Source organism: Phyllosticta citribraziliensis (genome assembly GCF_038025025.1).
Source record: "Phyllosticta citribraziliensis strain CPC 17464 chromosome Unknown J3D65scaffold_13, whole genome shotgun sequence".
NCBI classification, from domain to species: Eukaryota; Fungi; Ascomycota; class Dothideomycetes; order Botryosphaeriales; family Phyllostictaceae; genus Phyllosticta; species Phyllosticta citribraziliensis.
This window is the reverse complement of record NW_027117350.1, coordinates 368,821-389,325: the sequence shown is the minus strand read 5'-3', so window position 1 is coordinate 389,325 and position 20,505 is coordinate 368,821. Positions and strand designations below refer to the sequence as shown.

At 57.3% G+C, this 20,505-nt stretch overlaps 6 protein-coding genes across 6 annotated transcripts; 4 read left to right on the top strand and 2 right to left on the bottom strand.

The window, feature by feature from the left end:
* Nucleotides 1-41: 41 nt before the first annotated feature.
* Nucleotides 42-1,136, top strand: J3D65DRAFT_687183 (uncharacterized protein; the record flags this gene model as incomplete). Its single annotated transcript, XM_066803840.1, has 1 exon — nucleotides 42-1,136. One exon carries the CDS (start codon nucleotides 42-44, stop codon nucleotides 900-902), a length of 861 nt encoding a protein of 286 aa, XP_066650756.1. The 3' UTR covers nucleotides 903-1,136.
* Nucleotides 1,137-6,329: 5,193 nt separating this feature from the next.
* J3D65DRAFT_132549 (uncharacterized protein) lies at nucleotides 6,330-7,616 on the bottom strand. The gene is made up of 2 exons (XM_066793908.1): nucleotides 7,609-7,616; nucleotides 6,330-7,506 (listed from the first exon to the last, which is right to left on the bottom strand). Exon 2 carries the CDS (start codon nucleotides 7,222-7,224, stop codon nucleotides 6,394-6,396), a length of 831 nt encoding a protein of 276 aa, XP_066650755.1. The 5' UTR covers nucleotides 7,225-7,506; nucleotides 7,609-7,616; the 3' UTR covers nucleotides 6,330-6,393.
* Nucleotides 7,617-9,518: 1,902 nt separating this feature from the next.
* J3D65DRAFT_639180 (uncharacterized protein) lies at nucleotides 9,519-10,526 on the bottom strand. The gene is made up of 2 exons (XM_066801688.1): nucleotides 9,735-10,526; nucleotides 9,519-9,678 (listed from the first exon to the last, which is right to left on the bottom strand). Exons 1-2 carry the CDS (start codon nucleotides 10,415-10,417, stop codon nucleotides 9,615-9,617), a joined length of 747 nt encoding a protein of 248 aa, XP_066650754.1. The 5' UTR covers nucleotides 10,418-10,526; the 3' UTR covers nucleotides 9,519-9,614.
* A 780-nt stretch (nucleotides 10,527-11,306) lies between these two features.
* J3D65DRAFT_132458 (uncharacterized protein) lies at nucleotides 11,307-12,563 on the top strand. Its single transcript, XM_066793906.1, has one exon. It carries the CDS (start codon nucleotides 11,555-11,557, stop codon nucleotides 12,272-12,274), a length of 720 nt encoding a protein of 239 aa, XP_066650753.1. The 5' UTR covers nucleotides 11,307-11,554; the 3' UTR covers nucleotides 12,275-12,563.
* J3D65DRAFT_132473 (HAD superfamily hydrolase-like protein) lies at nucleotides 12,564-14,436 on the top strand. Its single transcript, XM_066793907.1, has 2 exons — nucleotides 12,564-13,205; nucleotides 13,254-14,436. Exons 1-2 carry the CDS (start codon nucleotides 12,853-12,855, stop codon nucleotides 14,155-14,157), a joined length of 1,257 nt encoding a protein of 418 aa, XP_066650752.1. The 5' UTR covers nucleotides 12,564-12,852; the 3' UTR covers nucleotides 14,158-14,436.
* A 3,338-nt stretch (nucleotides 14,437-17,774) lies between these two features.
* On the top strand, nucleotides 17,775-18,837 carry J3D65DRAFT_132442 (uncharacterized protein). The gene has a single exon (XM_066793905.1). It carries the CDS (start codon nucleotides 17,930-17,932, stop codon nucleotides 18,629-18,631), a length of 702 nt encoding a protein of 233 aa, XP_066650751.1. The 5' UTR covers nucleotides 17,775-17,929; the 3' UTR covers nucleotides 18,632-18,837.
* Nucleotides 18,838-20,505: the final 1,668 nt, after the last annotated feature.

Sequence of the window (20,505 nt, the reverse complement as noted above, 5' to 3'; positions counted from 1 at the left end):
GAGGCAAATTGCACCGCCCGCGCACGTCATGTTGCAGCGCAATGCCCGTCGCCGTGGTGTGTGTGTGTTGTTCTGCCCGCCGGGCATGCCGCAAGTTTTACTGCCCCGCCCTGCTGCCCTGCTGCCCTGCTGCCCGCCTGCCCTGCTGCCCTGCTGCCCTGCTGCCCTGCTGCCCGCCTGCCCTGCTGCCCTCCCCTCGCTGCCTGCCCTGCCAGTGCCTCAGCTCAGCACCCCCGGCCTGCTCCCACTCCTCCCTCGGCTGCCCTGGGCTCGCTACAGCCCTCTCCCATCGTCTCGCCGCCGCATCCGGCCGTCAACATGCAGTCACTCACTCACTCACCTCGCTCCCTCTCTGTCAGGATTCCGGCGGCCAGCGGATAGCCCTCGACTGCTGCCTTGGCTTGACTTTGTCCTCATGCACACACGTGGCGCCCGCTAGTTGTCGAAACAACGACGAGTTGCCGCCGCTGTGGTTAGGCTCGTGGATCGCCCAGGGGGAAGCCTCTGCATGGAATGCCCTCGACTGCCCGCCAGCCCGGCAGCCGCAGGGCAGGCCCCCCCAGCACGACACGCGAAACACTCCCCTTGGGGGGGCCAAAAGGAAGCGTGCCGAAGCGTCGTCGCTCGGCGAGCACGAGGCTGCGTTACCTCGCGCAAGATTCCTTCGCCCGTCTTCGAGAAGCCCCCCTGGATCTCTCCAATTAACGCTGCAGCGCCGCAATCCCCACATAGAGAGCGCAGCGCGTAGCCCTGCCGCCGCACTGGCCCGCCGCGAAACGAGGCCCAAGTCGAACAGAGACGCGAACGAGGGAAAAATCTTGACTCGTCCGACGAATCCGACATTCCTTCCTTCCACCCCAGCCCAGTCTGGCCTGCTGTCACCAGCTCACCGTGACCGTTGACGAAGCGGTGTGCGTTGTTATCTCGTGACTCAAAGCGTCGGTCACGAAGCAACATGGGAAGCCGCCCAATGGCGCCGCTGCTTTGTTGTGCGTCATGGACCAAGCTACGCTCTCAGACGAGCCGAGAGGAAAAACAAAGCAGCCATGCCATTGCCCTCCACCCGCCGTGGCACCACGTTGGCTCTTCTACCCGCCCACCGTGCTCCTCCTGACCAACTTGGTTCTCGACAAGGCGGGTTCCCCAAAACGTCGCACGGGCGCCAGCTGCAGCTGCGCAGCTTCATGACTTGCAGGACAAGGCGACGAGGGGCGCAATTGCAACCCCACTCTAAAGACGACCAACAAAAGCAAAGGTTCCATCGCTACCACCGCGCTGGACCCGAGCAGTGCCTCGCACAGTAGTCATGGAAGACCTTCATCATCATTCTGAAGGACATGTCGTTGGCGCTCAATCTTCCATGATCTTCAGGGCTTGCGATGTGCGGTTTGATCTTCGTCTCGTTCGAGCTGCGCCGCGCACACAGGCACACCAAAACTGCCCAAAAGAGCACCGAAAGCGAAAAAAATTCCATTGGGCGGCCGATGTCGCTGACTAGCGGCGCGTGCACTGTTCGCTGTGGCCATGGCTGTGGCTTTGCATCCCGTCCGATTCAACGCCCCCTATCATCGTGACAAGGAGAAGAAACACAGGTCAAAGAGTGACAGGACGAGACGTGCTGAGCGGGCAGCCAGCGCCCCCAACGCACCTCCTCTGATACTGCATCCCCGGGCAGCCAAAGCCTTGCGGTAAAAGAGCCGAAGGCCAAGATGCTTAGCAACCAGCTCCCACCCCCCTCCTCTTGTTCGCCCCCTAAAAATCGATGCGACCTTGCACCGCCATCTCCGTTCCCGTCATTCTGCGGCGCAACCGTTGGCAACGGTTGGCCCGCTGCGGATGAGGGGCGCCTCAAGGCCGTCGCATCCACCCCAGTGAGTCAGGTGGCTTCTGATTATTCCTCTCTGCTGCTTTGATTGTTTTCCAAACCGAGAAATGCCTGCCGGTTGCACAGGGCTGCTCCGAAAAGAGCCGCACTGCTGCATACCGCAGCGTGCAGTGCGCAGCTGCATCTCCACGCAAGTTAGGTCCGGTTGGTTGGTTGGACAGGCCTCCAGCGTTGCGCGGCGGCGGGGAAGAGACGACGAGCACCAAGCAGGCAGAAGCACTCTTTTCACAACCGGAGAAACCCAAAGAGCTTGGAAGCCAGCGGGGACATGCATCAATCAATCGGCCGTTTGGATTGGTCGTATAGAGCGGAGCAGTGCGAGCGAGAGCCACCATCCGCCGACCAACCTCCCGCCTTGTGCTTGTCTGCCCCCCATCCAGCAATCGTGAGCGAGCGAACCCAACACGGATACGACATTCAATCTCGACGGATCGTGATAGCCCCGCGTGCGCAATTCATCTCACAGTTGTCGATAGTCTGGTCCGTCAGCAGAGGAGCAGCAGCAGCAGCATCATGCCGACCAACTCTAGGCCCTGGTTGCCCACGAGCTTCCTCACCTGCCCTATCACGACGCAGCATCCCATCATCATCAGCCCCCTCCCGTCTGTCTGGTATCCAGCCAGCCAAGCGAATGCACCCCAGCCCCTGCGCTGCCATGGCACTGGTAGGTAGCATCAGTCGAGCAAGAAGCAAAGCAATCAGCCCTGCCCGCCCACTCGCGCCATGCTTCCCTCGGGATTTTCTGACCCACCGACATTACCGGTCCCTCCCTACCTACATTTTCTTCCAACATCCAACGCCAAGCATCCTTCTTGTTCGCTTCGATCATGGGAGGAAGCCAGACTGGACCCCACGCGCCCTCGCTACATGTCTTCGCAGCCAAGCACGAAGCACAGCAGACCATCACGACTGTCAGTCTGTCGGCAACATAGAAGCCGTGCAAACCCGAACCGGCAGAGACGGGCACATGCATCGCCGGCTTGCCTAAACTGGACCAACCTGCTACTACTATTACCACTGAAGCTAGCTAGGTAACCAACTAGCGAGCTATTCTGCTTGCTCCCTGCTGCTGATGTTGTTGCCCCGCAAAGACGACTAGCAAGCAAGCAAGCAACGACCCGACGTCTGTCGTCCTTCTGGCTCGCCCTGCATGCCATGCACTCTGACCTCACCTCACGTTCGCCTCTCGGCTCTCTGTCGCTCTGTCTTGCCTTGCCTTGCCTCGTCTTCTCGGCGCCCAAGAGTACGTACAGTGCGGCCGATTACTCGGTACCTACTTACCTGCCTTACCCATAATTTGCCCTAACCCTCTAACCCCGTGGCCCCCGTTTCCCCCGTCTTCTGGATACCGCTCACCGCAAACGTAGCTGTGATCAGTCCAGCCCTGCTTTTGGCCCTATCTGCCTGCCTGCCTGTCTGTCTGCTGCTGCTACTGCTGCTGCTACCACCCCACACACCTGACCCACCCCACACTGCACCACGCCATCCCACCTTGTCGGCTTCGTCCGACTGGCCCCCCGTTCGCTGGGTTGTCCACCCGTCCATTCTGCGATTTCTTGGACTCCCAATTGTCCACTCAGCACGAGAATGGAAGTGTCTGCGCCTGCGGGTAGTTGCTTGCATGCATGCAGGCATGCTTGCGAGCATGTGCAGCCCTCCCTCCTTGCCAACAGTCGCTGCTGCAGCCGCAGCGTGAATCGAGAGAACGACAGACACAGCGCCTGGTTCCTTTCATCCGTCCGTCGTCGTCGTCGTGCCATGGCACGAGCCAAGCATCTCGTCGCATCTGTCCGTCCGTCCGTCCGTCTGTATGTGGCCCTTGAGCATTGAGGCACCGCGATGTGCATTGCTGCCGCCGCCGCCGCCGCTGCTGCTGTTGCTGTTGGGTTGGCTGTTCCATGCGTGCGCCACTGCCAGTGCCACTGCTGCGCGCGCCGGCTTTCGGCATCGTTGTTTCACTCACTGACTGGCTGGCTGACTGACTGACTGGCGTGAGAATTAGCTGTGTGGCGTGGCGTGGCGTGGCGTGGCGTGGCGTGGCGTGGGAGAGTTGGGCAAGGGAAGAGGGAAGGTTGGGCGAGTGGGTGAGTGAGCAAATGAGCTGCATGTCAGGAGCATTCGGTGGAAGGATGGATACCTGGCTGGCTAGTTTGGGGTGTCGCGTTGGTGTGCTCATCTGCCTGTCATTCAGTCAGTCAGTCAGTCAGTCAGTCAGTCAGTCTGTAGTCGCGGACTTCTGAATCATCAACTACCGTACCAGGCTTTTTTTTGTTTCCGATGGAGGCCGCCTGTCTGAGGTGCTTTGCTTGCCTGAAACAGGGAACAAAAAGACGTCTGTCGTCTCGCGTTGTACAGTGCGCTGCTATTTGACACTGATGCTATGGCGACTGTCTTTTCTCCTATTTTGCCCCCTTTGCCAGAACAGAAGGAGGTCGAAGGTAGACCTGCTTCCCCATGCGTCTCATCAGACACTCCCAAGGACGGAGAAAGGGAAAGCAACCTATGGCACAGGGCTCTGGAGGGGTTTGGTGCAGTGGCTTCGAGACTTCGAGACTTGCTTGTGTTGCAATGGATCTGTTTCTGCTGCTGCTGCTGCTGCTGCAAGTCCGCTTTCTAAGGTATGTGAATAAGTTGGCTAATCCAGCAACATCCCTCCTCTCCGCGCATCACCGCCCTCTTGTCCCCTCCCCCCCCCCCCCCCACCAACTAATCCACCCCCCTCCTCCTTCTTCTCTCTCAACAACGCCACCAGCGCCACCACAAACAACGCTGCCAATGCCATTGGCAACTGGCCAACGTGCTTAATTGTGTCAATCAGTCAGGGGGCGGCGGCGGCGGAGGCGGCGGCGGCGTTAGGGCTATCTGGCTGTATCAGGCAAGTGGCTGCCTGCCTTGCCTGTTCCTGACACCGCCGTTTAGGCTCGAGGGCTTTGGTGTTGCTGTGGCGTTGGCGGTGGCGGTGGAGTGGCGGGTGTGGTGCGCCGTTACATGTACCTACGTGCCGTGTGTTTCTTACTTGTGCATGTGGAGGAAGGGGGTGAGTGCAGCGGGTTGGGATGCCTTGAGGGCTAGACAGGCGGACAGAGAGATGGGCCAGACACGCCAGACACGCAGGCGTGAGGGTGGCCGGTCGTGTGCCTGTGGCCGACGTGGTGCTGGATTAGGATTGGGGGCATAGGACGTTTAGAGTGGAGATGCGCGGCCGTGCAGGAGGAGGTGTAAGAGAAGTGCAACGAAGGGACAATGGGTGTCGAAAGAAGTGGGTAGCTGCTGTAACGAACGACGGTCCCCTAAGCGCTTCTGTTATGGCAGACGACAGCTCCGTAGATGCAGCCGCAGTGCTGTGTTTCGATTCTTTTGACACCCACCGTGGGAGAGATCGAATCCAGGCTGCTCCAAAGTCCCGTACGCTTGCTTTCCCTGGCAGCGCCCAAGACGTCCTGCCTCCTGGCCAACATACATACCTCTTTCTGTGGCAGCAGACTGGCGTAGCCATTGGCGGACCAGCGCAAGGCTCGCTCCTCCTCACCAAGACATCTTGCCTCAAGATGTGCCGTAAGCCCTCAACAATGTCAGCATCCGCCTCTCGGACGCCATCGATACACACAATCGTCGCATGAGTACCAACAGACATGCGGGCCTGCTTCGACCACCACGCCAGCACAGCGTCAGGGCTCATCGAGGCCGGCCGGCCAGCCAGTCAGCCGTTCGGCCGTTCAGACCGACAAATGCGGTAGGCAGCCCTGACGCGAAAACCGAACACAGAGACCCGAGCATGATTAGGAAGGAAGGCAGGGCAGCGAGTCTGAAACCGGACGCCGAGTGGAAACTGGAAAACAGCCAGCAGCAAGGGGCGAAGAAAGCGAACGGGTAGGGCAGGACAAGGCAGGGCGCGAGAACGTGGGAGAGGCATTGAACAGACGTGCCCGCGAGGGCAAAGAGCGTACCTACAGAAAGGGTAGTCAGTTAGGCTGATGGTGGAGTGTCTCTGCTCTGCGTGCCCTAACCAAGGACGAAAAGCCAACGAAACAATCAATCTGCCGTGCTACACATGGGCAGATGTGGATGGATGTGGAGACAGGCCTGGGCGCCTGCCCCACACGAACAGTACTGCTGCTACCAACAAACAGGGTCGGTCGTCGCTCGACAGAGATAGGCGCAACAGTAAAAGAAGCAAAGAGACTGCCGGCGGTCCATGGCGGGATTCGGAGTCGTCTCCTGGTGAGCTTGTCATGGCAGACAAGAAAGTCATCGATGAATCAGTTAGTCAAGACAGCCTGCCTCATCCATGATGGTGCCGTTCGATGCCCAGTCTCCCGGCGCTGGCGCGGCTGCGTTGGCTGCCGTAGGAGAACCAGCAGGTGCTACAGATGCGGCTGATGGTGAGGCGCGGCTCGTGGGGGGGTTTGGGTTTGGGATTGGAAGCAGTCGACGGCGGCCCGCACGGTAAAGCAGACCCTGGACGCGGCAGTTGTTGAAGTTTGTCATGAGTCCAGATGCAGAATGAGTCAAAATAGTAGTATCTGGTCTCTCGTCTTGCAACAGCAGCATACTTCGTGGCAGAAGCAGATGCAACAGCGACAGGAGCTGGGATGGCGTGGTGGCCGGAGGTTGGACCGCTCAGCTACACGGGTAGGGCAGGGCGCCTGGGACGTGTCAACCAGAGTGTGTGTGTCGTGAATTGGTCGACGAAAAGATATCGATTGCCCGCGCTGTTTTGACGAAACCTTAATGCGCATGCTGCCCGGCGCCGCTGAGCAATTGGCGTCAAAAACAGCAGAGACATCCAAGGGCAGCGAGTGCGCGACGCATTGATCGGCCACGGCTGCGAGAAGTGAGGGTCCACACCGAAGCTCTGAAGTGACAGCTGGCAGGGCATGGCAGGGCTGGGCAGGGTCCCTCAAGCAGACAAGGCAGATCCAGGATGACATCTGTAACAGGCAACAGAAACGGCTGCGGTTGCGGCGTTGATTTTGCGCAAGGAAGAGGAGCAGGAGGCGGACGCATTGCGAGTTTGGAGCGGGCGATGCAGCAATGCGATGCGATGCTGGCCTGAATCTGATTGATTGAATGATGATTGATTGACTGCTGATCGATTGATTGATAGATTGGTGCATTGATTGCGTGGAGCCGTGGTGACACGGAAACAGAGAGGTTCTGATGAGGTGAGGTTGAGCCCTGACGTGGGAAGCCTGGCAGTAGTTCGACTTTGACGAGACACAAAACGGCGCCCGACGTGATTGGTCCGCCGCCTTGTTTCGTTTTGCTTCTGTTCTTGCACCACCGCCACTCTCACTCACCACTTCTTCTCCCCACAGTTGCGCCAGGGAAGCATTCATTGTCTTTGGTCCAGTGCCGTTGTGTCGCGGTCTGCCCACTCAATTCTCAACTTTAGCAACAACCCTCCAGCAAGCCATGCCCCGCGCCGACGTCGAAGCTGAAACCGCCTTCTCTAGACCATAACTTCTGACACATCTGGCCTGAGGCCTTTTGCTGGTCCGCATAATCAGGCCTGCCCGTGATAGGTTCGCGGTACGTACTTGAACATGTACAGTGCCACTGCTTGCCTTGCTGCCTACTGCCGTTCTCGCCTTGCATCAGGTGCCTTGCCCATCTCACACCTGCGGCCGGTCCGTCAGAGACGAATGCGTGCAACGCAGAATTGGGGCCCTCGTCGCACCGCCTTGTCCACGAGCTGACTTGCAACATGTCACCGTACTTACCTGTCGTCGTGTCCAGGCCCTCTTGGCTGGGCGCGGTACGTAACCACTTCAGACTCCAGAAAATGTTTCTCCCCCGCCCCTCCGTTTTTTCGCGATGCGCGTAGGGTGCCCTTTTGGCCTGCAATTTCGAGCTTCCCCGGCCATGGCCCGCTCCCGTGAAAGTTTCCAAAAAACTGCCCTGGCTCCTCCCCGGTAAACCGTTTTTTAGGCTTTGGCTCTCGAGTCAACTGCGGCAAAAAATTTCAGCGAACGCCGATGGCAATTCATGGTCCTCCAGTCGTGTGGTGAAGGACATCAGCTAGTCTTCCACCGTCTCTATTTCGGTCAGTTTCTTGAAGCTTCGTGCGTATCTGCTCAAACTCCATTCACGGCTTCGATGGGCAGGCAAAGGGCCGATGTGAGGTGCGCTGCCCGTTGACGAATTTTCTTGCCCTGCTTTGACGTATTCGGTCGTAGAAGTAGCCTTCGAGCCTACAAAGGGCTTGGGCTTGCTGAACATTATCCTTATGCCATGCCCGGGCCAATGTCCGATGGAGTCGCTAGCCCCCGCCTGGTTGCTTTGGAAGTCGACGTTGGATGAGCCTGGATCTCCAGCGTCATCCAGCGTGGATCCGTTTCGGGAGGTCCCACCTAACGACGCTGTTGCATTTCCAGGCCCTTCGACGGCCATTGACATTGGTGACTGGTCTGTGCTGTCCTCGACCACCTCCCTTGCTGCAGCTCTCTCCGCGCGCTCGTGATGTCCGTCAATGGCGCTATGCAAGCAAGCTTCAGGGGACCGAAACAACGCATTGGCAGGCGCAGAGCTGAGGGAGGTTTGGACAGAAAGCGACGAGAAAGATCCGTTTTGGGAGGCTCCAGTTGACGCCGCTGTCGATCTTAAGGCTGTTTTTGGCGACTTGCACTCACCGTACTCTGCTTCAGATAGATCACTCCCCAATACAAACTTCTTCCATATTGTCTCTGCTGCGTCATCCTCTGTGTCGGAGATCATTCCCCTGCGCGGTGTTGCATTTTTGGCGAACCCGTCCATTTGGTGAGATGTTGCAGCTGCAAAACCTGTCTTCGCAACAGCGGCAACGGCGCTTGAGACGGGCATTTGCAGACGCAGGTTGCTGCTACGTGCCCTGTCGGCACTGCCTGCAGCTGCACCTTCAACGTTCCTGACTGTGGGGTGATACTCATGCTCGAGCTCTCCGCTGTGCATGCGGCGACCATCGCCGATCGGACGCGCTGCCAACTCTGTGAAAGTAGGTATACCGCCCGAGTGAACATGATAGCTCTCATCAATCTCACGGTTGTGTGATCCTTGGATTCCGCCGTGAGCTCCTTGGTTTCCACAATGGGATCGATGCATATCCAAGGGCTGGTCGGCCATGTCCGAGTTGACCTGAACGAATTTCCTCCACGCAATGTCGTCGTCGGCATTTCCATTCGCTTCGTATAACAAGGCCTGCGCCGTTGAGCCTCTTGACCGCATGTTGTTGTCCTCTTCCAGCAAAGTTGCTCTTGATCTTTCTGCATTGAGCGCACACGGGCTCAATGTACCTTCGGGGTGGTGGACAAATGGTGGCGACAGAATGCTCTCAACGGTGACAGAATCCGAACTGCCTTGGCCATACGCTTGACATGGGTTGTGGCCTGTTCCCAAGGCCTCGTAATCTGGAGATTGCATGGTCACATTGTCATCGTGCATCCTACAATAGTTGACGTTGTCTCTTTCCAATTCGTGGGGCGATGCATGAACACTCCCGAGTGCATGCGCGGCGTTGAAACTAGATCCATGCTGAAGTGGAAAGCGAGATGGCGTTTCTTCCAGTTGCTGCAACAATCTATCAACACCTGCCAATGGGGCGTCGCTATCATTGGGCTGAGTGTTGTGGAGAGGAGGATGCTCTGCGTCACAATAATCGGCCACATATTGCGCGTTCGCCTGTTCGTCTTTTGAGCTGCGTGATTCGATTGTGTGGCCCCGAAATACGTCGTCCTGGGACCGTAGTGTTTCCCTACGAGCCTCCACATCGAACAGCATTTCGTCTGAAGAAGGGGCTGGAGGGGAATTCTTTCCAGGTGAGTCGTTTTTGTCCACCAGCGACTGAGTTGCTAACGCGTCTGTCCCAATCCTGATGCGGATGTCATCGTCGTCCAGAATTGCCCCACTCATATATGGGCCGTCGTCCTCTCTCTCCTGGGCCCGCTTCAAAGTTGTTGCATGGAGCCTCTTACCCTCGTGGCCGAATCTTTTCTGTCGTTTGACCTTGTGTCTCTTGCCAATGCCTTCTTTCTCTCTACCAGATGCAAAGGCCAAGTGTAGAGGACGTGAGGACGCCAGTCCAACCCAGTCGCGAGATTCGAGAAGCCGCGCCTTTTCTGCTTTGAGCCTGGCGGAGGAGAGTTCAAGACTCGAGTTGTCCAAAGACTCAACCTTTTTGCGAGTTCTATCATCATCATAGCGTTGATGTCCATCGTCAGCAACGTCAGCAAGCTTTCTAGTCGTGGACGCTTTGTAGTGAGCCGGGCTTGAGCGCTTCGCAGGGCTTTGGTGATGCGCAAAAGTCACCGCAGTCTCACGTTGATGAAGGGTCCTTGGAGGCTTTGTCAACGTCCGTGTGTGGTATGCGTTGGCAGGGCTGGAACAAAAGAAATCCGAGGGTCCGGGTTCGAGCAAGTGGGTGTTCGGCTGGCCGTGGTAGATTTGCGTGCGCGCTTTGGCAAAGTGAAGTCGTTGACGATGAATCAGGTCGCCTTGGCCTTTGGTAGGACCAGAATGGCGTTGGAGGCGTCCACCGGTCCAGTTCATGGTGGACATGCCTGGGCGGAATGTAATTGGATCCGGAGCAGAGGCGCGTCGTGCGTTTTGTGCGACCACATCCAATTCCACTTCTCACCTGAGAGGGCAACCGCGACCCGACCCACGTGATGAGCCTCACGATCCGCATCCTCCATAATTTGTCCAAGGCGAACGTCTTGTTGTCTTCCCTGTGCCTCCCCTCTTCCTCATTCTCTGTTCCTGCGCTGCCACTTCAATTTGCGCTCCCCAACCGCCGACCCTTTTAGCTGCGCGCCCGCCCGTCGTCCCCGTCCTCCTCGAACCTCGACTCTGCTCTTTTGCCACCAGCCCCTCCTCTGGGCGTTGCTCGACAAATGCCCGCCATGTGCTTTTGGCACGAACACAGGCCATCCACTACCCCACGGGCGCCTCCGATGCCTTTGCTGCGCACAAAGTCTGCAGTCATGCTGGCTGCATGAAACGGCAGGGCCGTATAGCCAGTCCCATCACCCCGCCTTGTCCCCAAAGCGGACGACGCCTTTCAACCGGAAAAAATGGCGACTGTGACAGAAAAGAGCAAGGCACTGAGGGGTTGAGGCAAAGAATTGGACAACTGGCGGTCGAACGAGACACAGCTTCTGGCCGAGCGAGCCCAACCTCTCGGCCGGAGAGTGAGAACATGATGACGCACGTCACATTTCAGCAATCGAGCTGTGAGACGCGCACCACTGCTCTCTGACCTCACCCGGTTGCGCGTTCTGCAATCTCCATATCTTTGTCGTCTTGAAAGCGTCATTGTTTGGAGCGCGCTCTCCGCGGTGGGACTGCAACGCCAGTCCACTGCGCAAACGGCCTAACGGTCGCTAGAGTGGCAGTGACCCATTTCTAATATGGGCCGGTTTGCACCAAAGGCAGATCTACGTCACAAGTCTCGATCAAGCCGCCGTTTGACGCACTGGCTCCCGTCGAAGAAAGGTGCACATCCGGATTGGGATCCAAAACTACTGCTCGCAACAGGCGAGGGCCGCCGGCTGGTCGGAGCAGGACACGGCAAACGCGGTTGTCCGGTGGGCGGCTGACGAAGGTGGGATCTAAGGCAGGTTGAAGATAAAGAGCCGGCGCTTACCTGCAGCTGTCACGCCGTGACGTCAACGGCGAGGCGGAGGGGTGGGTCGAATGCGATTGCAAAGATGTCAACAGCGCACCAGCAGGTGCAACAGGCTGCTTGGTGTGGTGGGACGACGGCACAGCATCCTGAGGCCTTGCCAGGACGACAGCTTCGCGACATGTGAAAGCGCCGCCCTCTGTGCCTTGGGGGATGGATGGCGACGACAACAACGAAGCCAAGCGCCAAGGGCCCGATCTCGGCAGGCGACTCGTACGCAGCATTCAGCTGCACCCCAGGTCTGTCGGGCGCTCAATCATGTGCGAGGGGGGTGCTTCGGAGTCTCTCATCGAAGTCGACGAGTGTTTAGGCGTAGAGCGAGCCCGGCGACATGGCGGGGTTCCCCGGGGCCCCCGGTACGGCGGGCACCCCCCGGACGGGCCCCTTTCGAGGAACTGGACAAGAGTCGTCAGTCAGTGGTCGGTCCTAAAATTGAAACAGCGCCGACGAGAAACAATCGGGTGCGTCCAAGGATTACTGCGACATTTTCGATTGGAAGAGCAGCGCGCGCTGGAGTGGTAAAGGAGAAGACCCATGTCGGCGTTCCCAGGCTCAGCCCGGCCAGATGCGGTGAGCTACGCGAGAGCGGCACACGTCATTGTGGATCCGCTCAACACCACGGCTGCACACTTTGTTCCTCTCTCTGCACCTGCACCGACCAGGGCCGCAGCGTCCCAAACCTAACTTCGTTCCAGGCCAAACGTCGTCATCTTGACGGCCTTGACTGCTAGCGCCGATCCGTCTCCTTTGGACCATCGGATGGCCCCGTGGCCCCCGGCCCAAGTGTGCCACGAGGAGCTCTGCTGCCATTTCCATGCCGGACCAGCCTGGTTACGCGCGCTGTGAATTATCACTGCCACAGCACCAGGGTCCAGTATTCCCGCCTCAGTCCAACATCATCCTGCTCTGGCCCGATAAGCCTAGCCGTGCTCATGGGTGCCGACTAGATCCATGTTGGATTAATCACGCACCAGAGGCGTTTAGCCCACTCACAGGGATCCTTGAATACGCTTCTTGACGTTGCATGACATGCTGGCATTGCTATCCTTCCTCCATGCCTCTACTCATATAATAATCCCCAAGACCTCCCGTTCTTGGACCTGCATCCTTCTTGCTCAGACATCTGGCTCCACTCGATCCACTTTTCTCTCCGCACTCCAGACCATTTGCCCGGATCCTAGGCCCGCTGTCATCATATAAACAGCAGCTTCCCACCGCCTTCCCCTCGACATCTCCCTATCAACTCTGCTGGCCTTTGTGGTTATCGATTACTAAACTTTACGACCATCGCTCCTGCCCTTTGCCCATCATGTCGGCATCAACACTCCAACCTCCCAGGCGCTTGGAGCGCCGCATCAGCTCCGACGATGTTACCAGAGAGGACCTCTCTCGTCGCCAAGGCGCAACTGTCGTTGTGCCTCCCAGGCACCTAATGGCCCCCTCCTCCGCGAACGAGACTGCCGCTGCCATGGATCATGCCAGAAACGAGATGCTCATGACCCGTTCATCATCTCCCGAGACACCACCAGCGACGACAGTCACGGACAAGTACGCCTACGCCTTTGATATCGATGGTGTCCTCATCCGCGGAGGCAAAGTCATCCCCGAAGCCATCGAGGCTATGAAGATGCTCAACGGCGAGAACGAGTACGGCATCAAAGTGTAAGCCGTCTCCTCCACTTTATCGGACTTCGATCTAATCCAATACAGGCCTTACATTTTCGTGACGAATGGTGGCGGCAAGACTGAAGCCGAACGGTGCCTGCAGCTCAGCAAGCAACTCGAGATTGAGGTTTCTCCCGGTCAATTCATTTGCGGCCACACCCCCATGCGGGAAATGGCCTCCAAATACGGCACCGTCCTTGTGGTCGGTGGCGAGGGAGAGAAGTGCCGCCACGTAGCTGAGGGCTATGGATTCAAGGATGTCATCACTCCCGGTGACATCATCAAGACCAACGAAGACACGACGCCCTTCCGCAAGTTGACCCCCGAAGAGTATGAGCATTCCAGAGTTCGCGACTTTTCCAACACCATCATCGAAGCAATTTTCGTCTTCGCCGACAGTCGCGACTGGGCCTCGGACCAGCAAATCATTCTCGACCTCTTGATGTCGAAGGGCGGCCGCCTTGGGACTCGATCCGAGACCTTTGACGAGGGTCCTCCAATCTACTTTTCCCACAACGACGTTGTCTGGAGTACTTCGCACGACTTGACCCGCATTGGAATGGGTGCTCTGCGCGTCTCACTCGAGGCCATGTTTAAAGCTGTCACCGGCAAGGAAATCAAGACGAACGCCTTTGGTAAGCCTCAGATGGGAACTTTCCAGTTCGCCACGCGTCTGTTGCAACAGTGGAGGAAGGATACCCACGGAATCGACCAGCCTCCTGACACGGTCTACTTCGTTGGGGACACTCCCGAATCTGACGTCCGGGGAACCAACGAATTCAACAAGCAAGCCGAGAACACTTGGTATTCCATTCTGGTTCGCACTGGTGTCTACCAGGAGGGCACCGAGCCCACGTACCCTCCCAAGGCCACGGTTGACAACGTCCTGGAGGCCGTGAAGCATGGCATGGAGCGCGAATACCGACGAGCCCTCATGGTTGCGGAGTAGGAAGGACAAAGATTAGAGTGCATGATCCGGCACCTCATCATAGTGGATGTCTGACGCGGGATGACAAGGAGTTGCGACGGGTTGGCGTTTGGTTTCCTCCTTTCCATTGATATTTGTCTTTTATTTGTTTTGCGGTCACGAATACCCCCAAATCGCGTTCTCAACAAAAGAACGCAAGGCGCGGCCAGTCAAGGCCAAACAACGACAAATCTCGAAGAGCTTGATCATCAGCGAATCAGCTCTTGCAAATCCGCGCAATCAAACAAATTTCATATTTACATCACCTATCCCTTCCCTTCAACACCGGCAGCGTCTTGCCTTCTATTGCTGCTGCGCATTGCTCTAGGGTAACAAGGGTAGAAACGAAAAAGAAATTTTCTCCTTGTCTTCGATGTTTGTTCGAGCTTGATAAATCTCTGACAGAATCAACTCAGGTAACAACAAATGTCACGACAGATATGTATCGAAGAAACAATGAAGATGTTGTCTTTCCCAAATCAACTATCTAGATTGCCAACGTGTATGGACCGTTCGTGTGCGTGCTATGCTGACAGGTAAATGCGCAGCTGCTCTGCGTTTCTCGCCGAGGCTAGGTCGCTGGCTGCTGTATGCATGCATGTCTGCACCCCAGACTCCCTTCCAACCCTAACCCCATCTCTTCCCTGCTGTCACGCATACGCTCTCACGCACAGTCCTGCCGCTGACCCACTCCTTTACACTCCGTCGCTGGCTGCTGGCTGGGGCCCCGCATACTCGCTGCAACAGCAGCTGCTCATACACCTCATTCACGTCCGTCCTCGATGCAAGGCACCCAACGCCCACCACCCCATCCAGGCGCCCCTAACTACCAGCTACCCTTGGCGCGTCGATGCGATCAGGAGCAAGGTACCTATCTGGTTAGTCGTAAGACGCGCGCGCGTGCCGATGGTCTGATGGTGTCTACTAGCTTTTGTGGCCTTCCTCTTGTCTTGCCTACAGGTACTTACCGTTCATCTTGCGTGGGCGCAAACTTTATTGATAATACTGAATTTACTTTGTACGTTCTTTACCTGACTATAGGTACTTGCTGGGCACACGCTTTAGGTAGCTGGTAGCGCCCGCCGCGCCGCGGCAGTTTTCGCATCCGAAGGCCGCGCCGGCGCAGCGCTTGCTCGGTTATGCTCGATCTTTCATTGATTGATTGATTGATTGAATTTGCAGCGCAGTACCTGACCTTGGCGGATTGCTAAGATGTGCTCGCTGCTCCATACGAGCATCTTGTCTGGGGAGCCTCACGCGTAGGGGAGCAAACAAGCGAGCCACTTTTCCTCGCCGCCGCCGCTGGCCTGCCTTGCTGCGCCTCGAAAGTGGATACAGTCTGCGCGAGCGTAGATACTCAGCCGCTCAGCGCGTGCTAGGCAGTCATCATCAGTCGGACCTCGTCTGCGATACGATCAAGTACGACGCGTGTGCAAAACAAGCAGCCAGCCAGCGTGTTGACATCAAGATTTACTTGTCAGGCAGGGCGGCAAGCGGCCAACATGCCGAAACCCTGTGCCTGGGTCCATGTCAAACAAAGATACGTATTCCGTGCAATCGACGGCGTCTTGACTCGAACGGCACTTCCGCCTGGTGGCTCGGCAGGCGCAATGCGTGGGATGGCGGCAGTTGAGATGGTGGGAGCGTGGGCACCACTAAGGGAAGGTAAGCAACCAAGCCGGCCGCGGGCCGGATGATTGCCAGCCACCCAAAGTCTGTTTGAGATGATGGTGGGTGTGCGGCGGCGACGGCTTGGGGATTTGGACTTAGCCAACAGTTATGGTGATGTGAACGAATTCAGCGCGCGTAGCTGTTGCTGCTGCTGTCATCACTTCGGTCTTCTTTCACTGATAGATGCGTCCTCGGGGCCGAATAGCAGCACATCATCGGCCCAGGAGATGCCGGCAAATCGAAAAACAGAGTTGCCAAGCAGGATATAGTCTGGTACGCGGGTACTCCTCTCCTGAGCATTACGCTGACCCAACTGACTCGGCGTCATCCAGTAGTCAGCCAGGAGGCAAACGACGACGACTGTGGCGGCGACGGCGTTGGCGTCGGCGAAGCGGCGGCCTGATGTTGGATTATGGCGACATACGGCGCCGTTCAGCAGCAGTCTAGAGCTCCATTCCATGGATCCGTCCACTGCGTCCTTTTTTGCAACTTCCAATCACCAGAGTTGCGGTGCGGGAATAAACAAGACTGGGCGTGGGACGAAATAGACTGCGACTGTGACAAGCCCGCGGCTGCGCCACGGCACCGTTTCAGCAGCCTCGGTGCAACGCCACGTTTTGTGCTTCGGCACTTGCAACGGAAGGGGACTCTCCCCATTCGCTATTTTTGTTTTTTTGTGATGCATCAGGTGTGCAGTCAGACAGCAAACACAGTCATGCTGTCGGGAGTGTATCTTGACCGAGTGACTGGCGACCGACCATACGTCCGTACAGCCAGACGTGGTGCTCCACCAGGGTCATCAGCATCAACAGTCGCAACTCAGTCCAGCCAAGCCGGACGCGGTTGAGAAGCCGCCGAAATTCGCGCGCCGACTGACTTCACACGTATCAACCGCAGCAGCCAACCAGCGATGTCAGCGGTGTACCATCAAGTGCCCGCCGTAGCATCTTTGGCGTGTTCGTCGTCAGAGACGTCGACAAAACAAGAAGAAGAAACAACACGGCTACTGCCTTCGAGCTCCCTGCAAAAGCCAAGGCTCGCGCCATCGCGCTAGATAATGGCCAAAACACTCGAGCAAAGAGAAAAACGGATGCCTGTCCTGGGCCGGTCCTTTCCGAGATGAGGTGGGCGGGAAGGCCGCGCTCGGCGAGCGGTCCAGGACGAGTGATAGGCCGGCGGTGTGCTCCGAACAAGACAGATGTGCCTTTGCGACTGGAGAGTTTGCAGCGATGGTAGTGGTGGGTGTGGATACGTCCTGGGCAAGGAAGACGCCGCGGCCAAGATGCACAGTGTCGACTCGGGCCAAGCGCCGTACCCGATGTCCGTAGCAAGCTGCGCGTACTCGGTATCGGTCAGGCGGGTGTCGATTCGGTGGGTTTGACATGCTCGAGGGTGCTTCCTGTCAGGCGCGCAGACAGCTGTGGGGCCGTGCTGCGCAATGGTGTGGGGTGCCCATGGGGAAGAAGGCCTGTCTGTCTATCAGTGAGCGAGTTGGGAAAAGAGGTGCAGTACAGGCGGCCTGGGGTTGCGCGCCTGAAGGTGAGTGATTGTTGGTCAGCTCTGAGCGTGGCATGACGCTGCCAGCTGGTTGGACCGGGACTAAATGTGACAGGTACTTCTGCGTGCCTATGTATGGATGAGTGTAGGTGTGGTGGAGTGTTGGCTTGAGAAAGGGTAAAGGCGGTGCGCTGTCCGATTAACCACTGGATGTGCACGAGGAACATGTGCAAATGTTGGAATCAGCAGCAATCCTTCGCCGCCGTCTTCTTCCTTTTGCATAGGGACAGGTGTTGTTCTTCTTCCGTTTTGGTCAGCGTGCAGGATTCCCCCACACTCTCCGCAAACCGTCAGCCACAGGGACGGCGACGAAGACGTCACGATGGTCCCCTCCCCCCTCCCCCCTCCGCTGCCTTCGCGCCGCCCCATCCGCCCTCCCTTCCTCCCGCCCCTCCACCCACACCCTGTCCGTCCTTCCGCTCCTCCATCACCGCCATCCGCCACCCTCCGACCGCCGTTGCGCACCTCATCGACCCGTCTCTCTCCAGACTCAAGTCCTCTGGCAGTCTCCAGCATTCGATTTTCCATGCATCCCCCAGCATCGAGAACGCATCCAGCACAGACGACCCAAGTCTACCCAACGAACTTATCCGCTCAACGGAACGCGACTCATTGTCCACTACTGCCTCTGATCGGATCGGACCAAGGCCCGGGATGCGTGCTGGCTTCCGACTTCAGCTCTGTCCTTGGGCAGGGCGGACGACATCCATGGACTGGATGGAACGCTGGTCGAGGTAACCGGACATCAAGCTCCATCATCGCAAACAAGGCGCACGCCAGGCGCGTTTCGTCTCGCTGTGGCTTGATTGGCTTCCGTGGGACTGCGATGTGTCCCTTTCTCGCCATCTTTTGCTATGTACTCATCTATCCTTGTGTTGCATTTGACGCTTCCGCCGCCGATGCGGCATCGGCACTGCTCAACAGAACGCAGATACGCTTGGGCCTGTGGGCTGCTGGTGTTTTCGTCGTCGTCTCCAACACAGCATTACCAAGGTCGCTATCCGGTTCTAAAATTGGTTTGCTTTTCTATTTGTCAACCAGTCTTTTGGTATTCCTTTTCCAGTCCACTTTTATTTTCACTCTTTTTGCTGCCACGACACAACGCAGTAGATGCAGATGCGACCTGCAAGCGCCGCATCTTCAAGGAGCGCGCTCAGCAAGCGCTCGGTTGCAGGTTCAGCCATCGGATGCTTTTTCCCGCCATGCTGCTGACGGAAATCGTGATTGACGATGATTTGCACCCGGACGGGTCGGGGCGCGCGTACAGTGTCACAACCGGCGCAAGCGCGATGCGGTGACAGAGTGGGCGGAAAGCCACATTGCATGATATTTGGAAAAGCCTCGAAAGTGGAGACATTTCTGCCTTGACACTGATTTGCTAAAAGACAGGACGTGCAGCGTGGCCATTGTTGGTACCGCAGATTACATGTGGGGACCAAGAGCCTGCCCAGCGACCCCAAATATCTCGCATGAGAATTTTGGTGGAATCATTGGATGCTCCCAGAGCTCTGAGACTGACTGGACAGACTATGCCAGCTGTATCTGTGGCTAGGGGTCGCCGGCTATCTACATACACGGGAGCGGCTCTAGTGGTTGGGAAATTTCTTGCTTTTGACAGGCCTGCCGGCGCCGTGCGACGATGCAAGAGGCGGAGACGCATGCAGGAACGGAAGATCAACACCTGGATGGCCGGCCATCACACCACCCGTCCCGCCAAAAGAAACGTGCCTATGTGGCACTATGGAACAAATTCTCAACCTCTGCAGGCGGGCAACTAAACAGAAAAAGAATGAAAGCAACAAGACGAGGACACAACAGACGCACCGACGCATTCAACGACTACACTACTCTCCGCTCATCATCCAAATTTACCTTCGAGGGCGCGACTTTCCTGCTGTATAGCGTGATCGGTACCTCTCGAATGCCTTGGCCGCAGTTCAACAGAGATTCCGACGCTTTGACTAATCACCACAGCATCTGCGAGTATATCCTCAACGCCTCCATCGTACGACATCTGCACAAGTCGCGGATAGACAGCAAGAAGGCGGACGCAGCCGCCGGACCTTCGTGCCGCCGCATCCTGCTTCCCGTGCCCAAATCCAAGTTGTCGGGTCAGCGGTCTACGTACCACCAGTGGTGCTGTTTGACTGCATCCGTACAGGGAGAGAACTGGGGGACAGCAGAAGCTCATGGAAGCAGTACTCTGAAACTTCGCACCCTACATTGACACAGTGCCCTTTGTTCGTGCTCAAGTTCGCCCCTTCGCAAGCAGCACACAGCACAGCTCCAGCACCGCAGCGATGGTGCTCTTGTCGCAGCCCAACAGTGCTACCTCCTGAGCCATGTACAACGACTGCAAGACTCACACCACTATGGCCTCAGATCAGCATGCGCAGTCGCAGGCAGACGCGAAACACAGGTCCAGCACGCCGCGATCGGCCTTGGCTTTGGAGCAGGCTCAAACTGTTCCAGTCCCAACAGACGAGAAAGCGTCTATCAAAGAATTGTTTTGGTCTCAGAATCCATAGTTTTCACAGCAGGAGAGACAGTCAACTGCAGCAAGGTCTTGCTGTCGTGTTTCCTGCTAGACCACCCCTCGAGGACGGGCAAGGTCAGACATTCGAACAGGCAGACGCCTGATACCGTGGTGTATCAGCTTAGAGTTGCGGTCAGACTCAAAGTCAGCTCAGCTGTGTCTATTAAGTCTGTACACGCCATTGTGAGTCCACACACTGTGCGCTCAATGCGTTACTCTGGCAGTTGGATGCCGCAAACGTTGGAGCAAGGCACGTTCACCAGGGGGTCAGACGGCGAAACCCAGGGGAGCGAAACACTATGAGACGAGACGAAACGAAACAGGGCGCAAACCCATCCAACGAAACGGGACAAGCTGTTGAAACGTGTGCCATTACTCGCGTCCGTCTGAGGAGCATCCCAGCGTAAAGCTTTCTTTAGGTTCAATGCTGCTCCGAACACCCGCTCCGTACCCGCCCGCTGGTGCCTCGGTGGCGGACTGCTCCGCTGCTGGCATGGCTCACCAGCGTTGGCGAATTTCAGCCAATGCGAGAATAGGAGATAACAAGAAAGAATCGAAAGTTATTT

Excerpts from the sequence above, each read along its gene's own strand:
- J3D65DRAFT_132549 (XM_066793908.1), bottom strand. The coding sequence starts at position 7,224 with ATGAATGCTTCCCTGGCGCAACTGTGGGGAGAAGAAGTGGTGAGTGAG.
- J3D65DRAFT_639180 (XM_066801688.1), bottom strand. The coding sequence starts at position 10,417 with ATGTCCACCATGAACTGGACCGGTGGACGCCTCCAACGCCATTCTGGT. Across the intron at positions 9,679-9,734 it reads GACGACGATGACATCCGCAT|CTGGAAAGAATTCCCCTCCA; the intron begins CAGGATTGGGAC and ends AAAACGACTCAC.
- J3D65DRAFT_132458 (XM_066793906.1), top strand. The coding sequence starts at position 11,555 with ATGCGATTGCAAAGATGTCAACAGCGCACCAGCAGGTGCAACAGGCTG.
- J3D65DRAFT_132473 (XM_066793907.1), top strand. The coding sequence starts at position 12,853 with ATGTCGGCATCAACACTCCAACCTCCCAGGCGCTTGGAGCGCCGCATC. Across the intron at positions 13,206-13,253 it reads AACGAGTACGGCATCAAAGT|GCCTTACATTTTCGTGACGA; the intron begins GTAAGCCGTCTC and ends AATCCAATACAG.
- J3D65DRAFT_132442 (XM_066793905.1), top strand. The coding sequence starts at position 17,930 with ATGCATCCCCCAGCATCGAGAACGCATCCAGCACAGACGACCCAAGTC.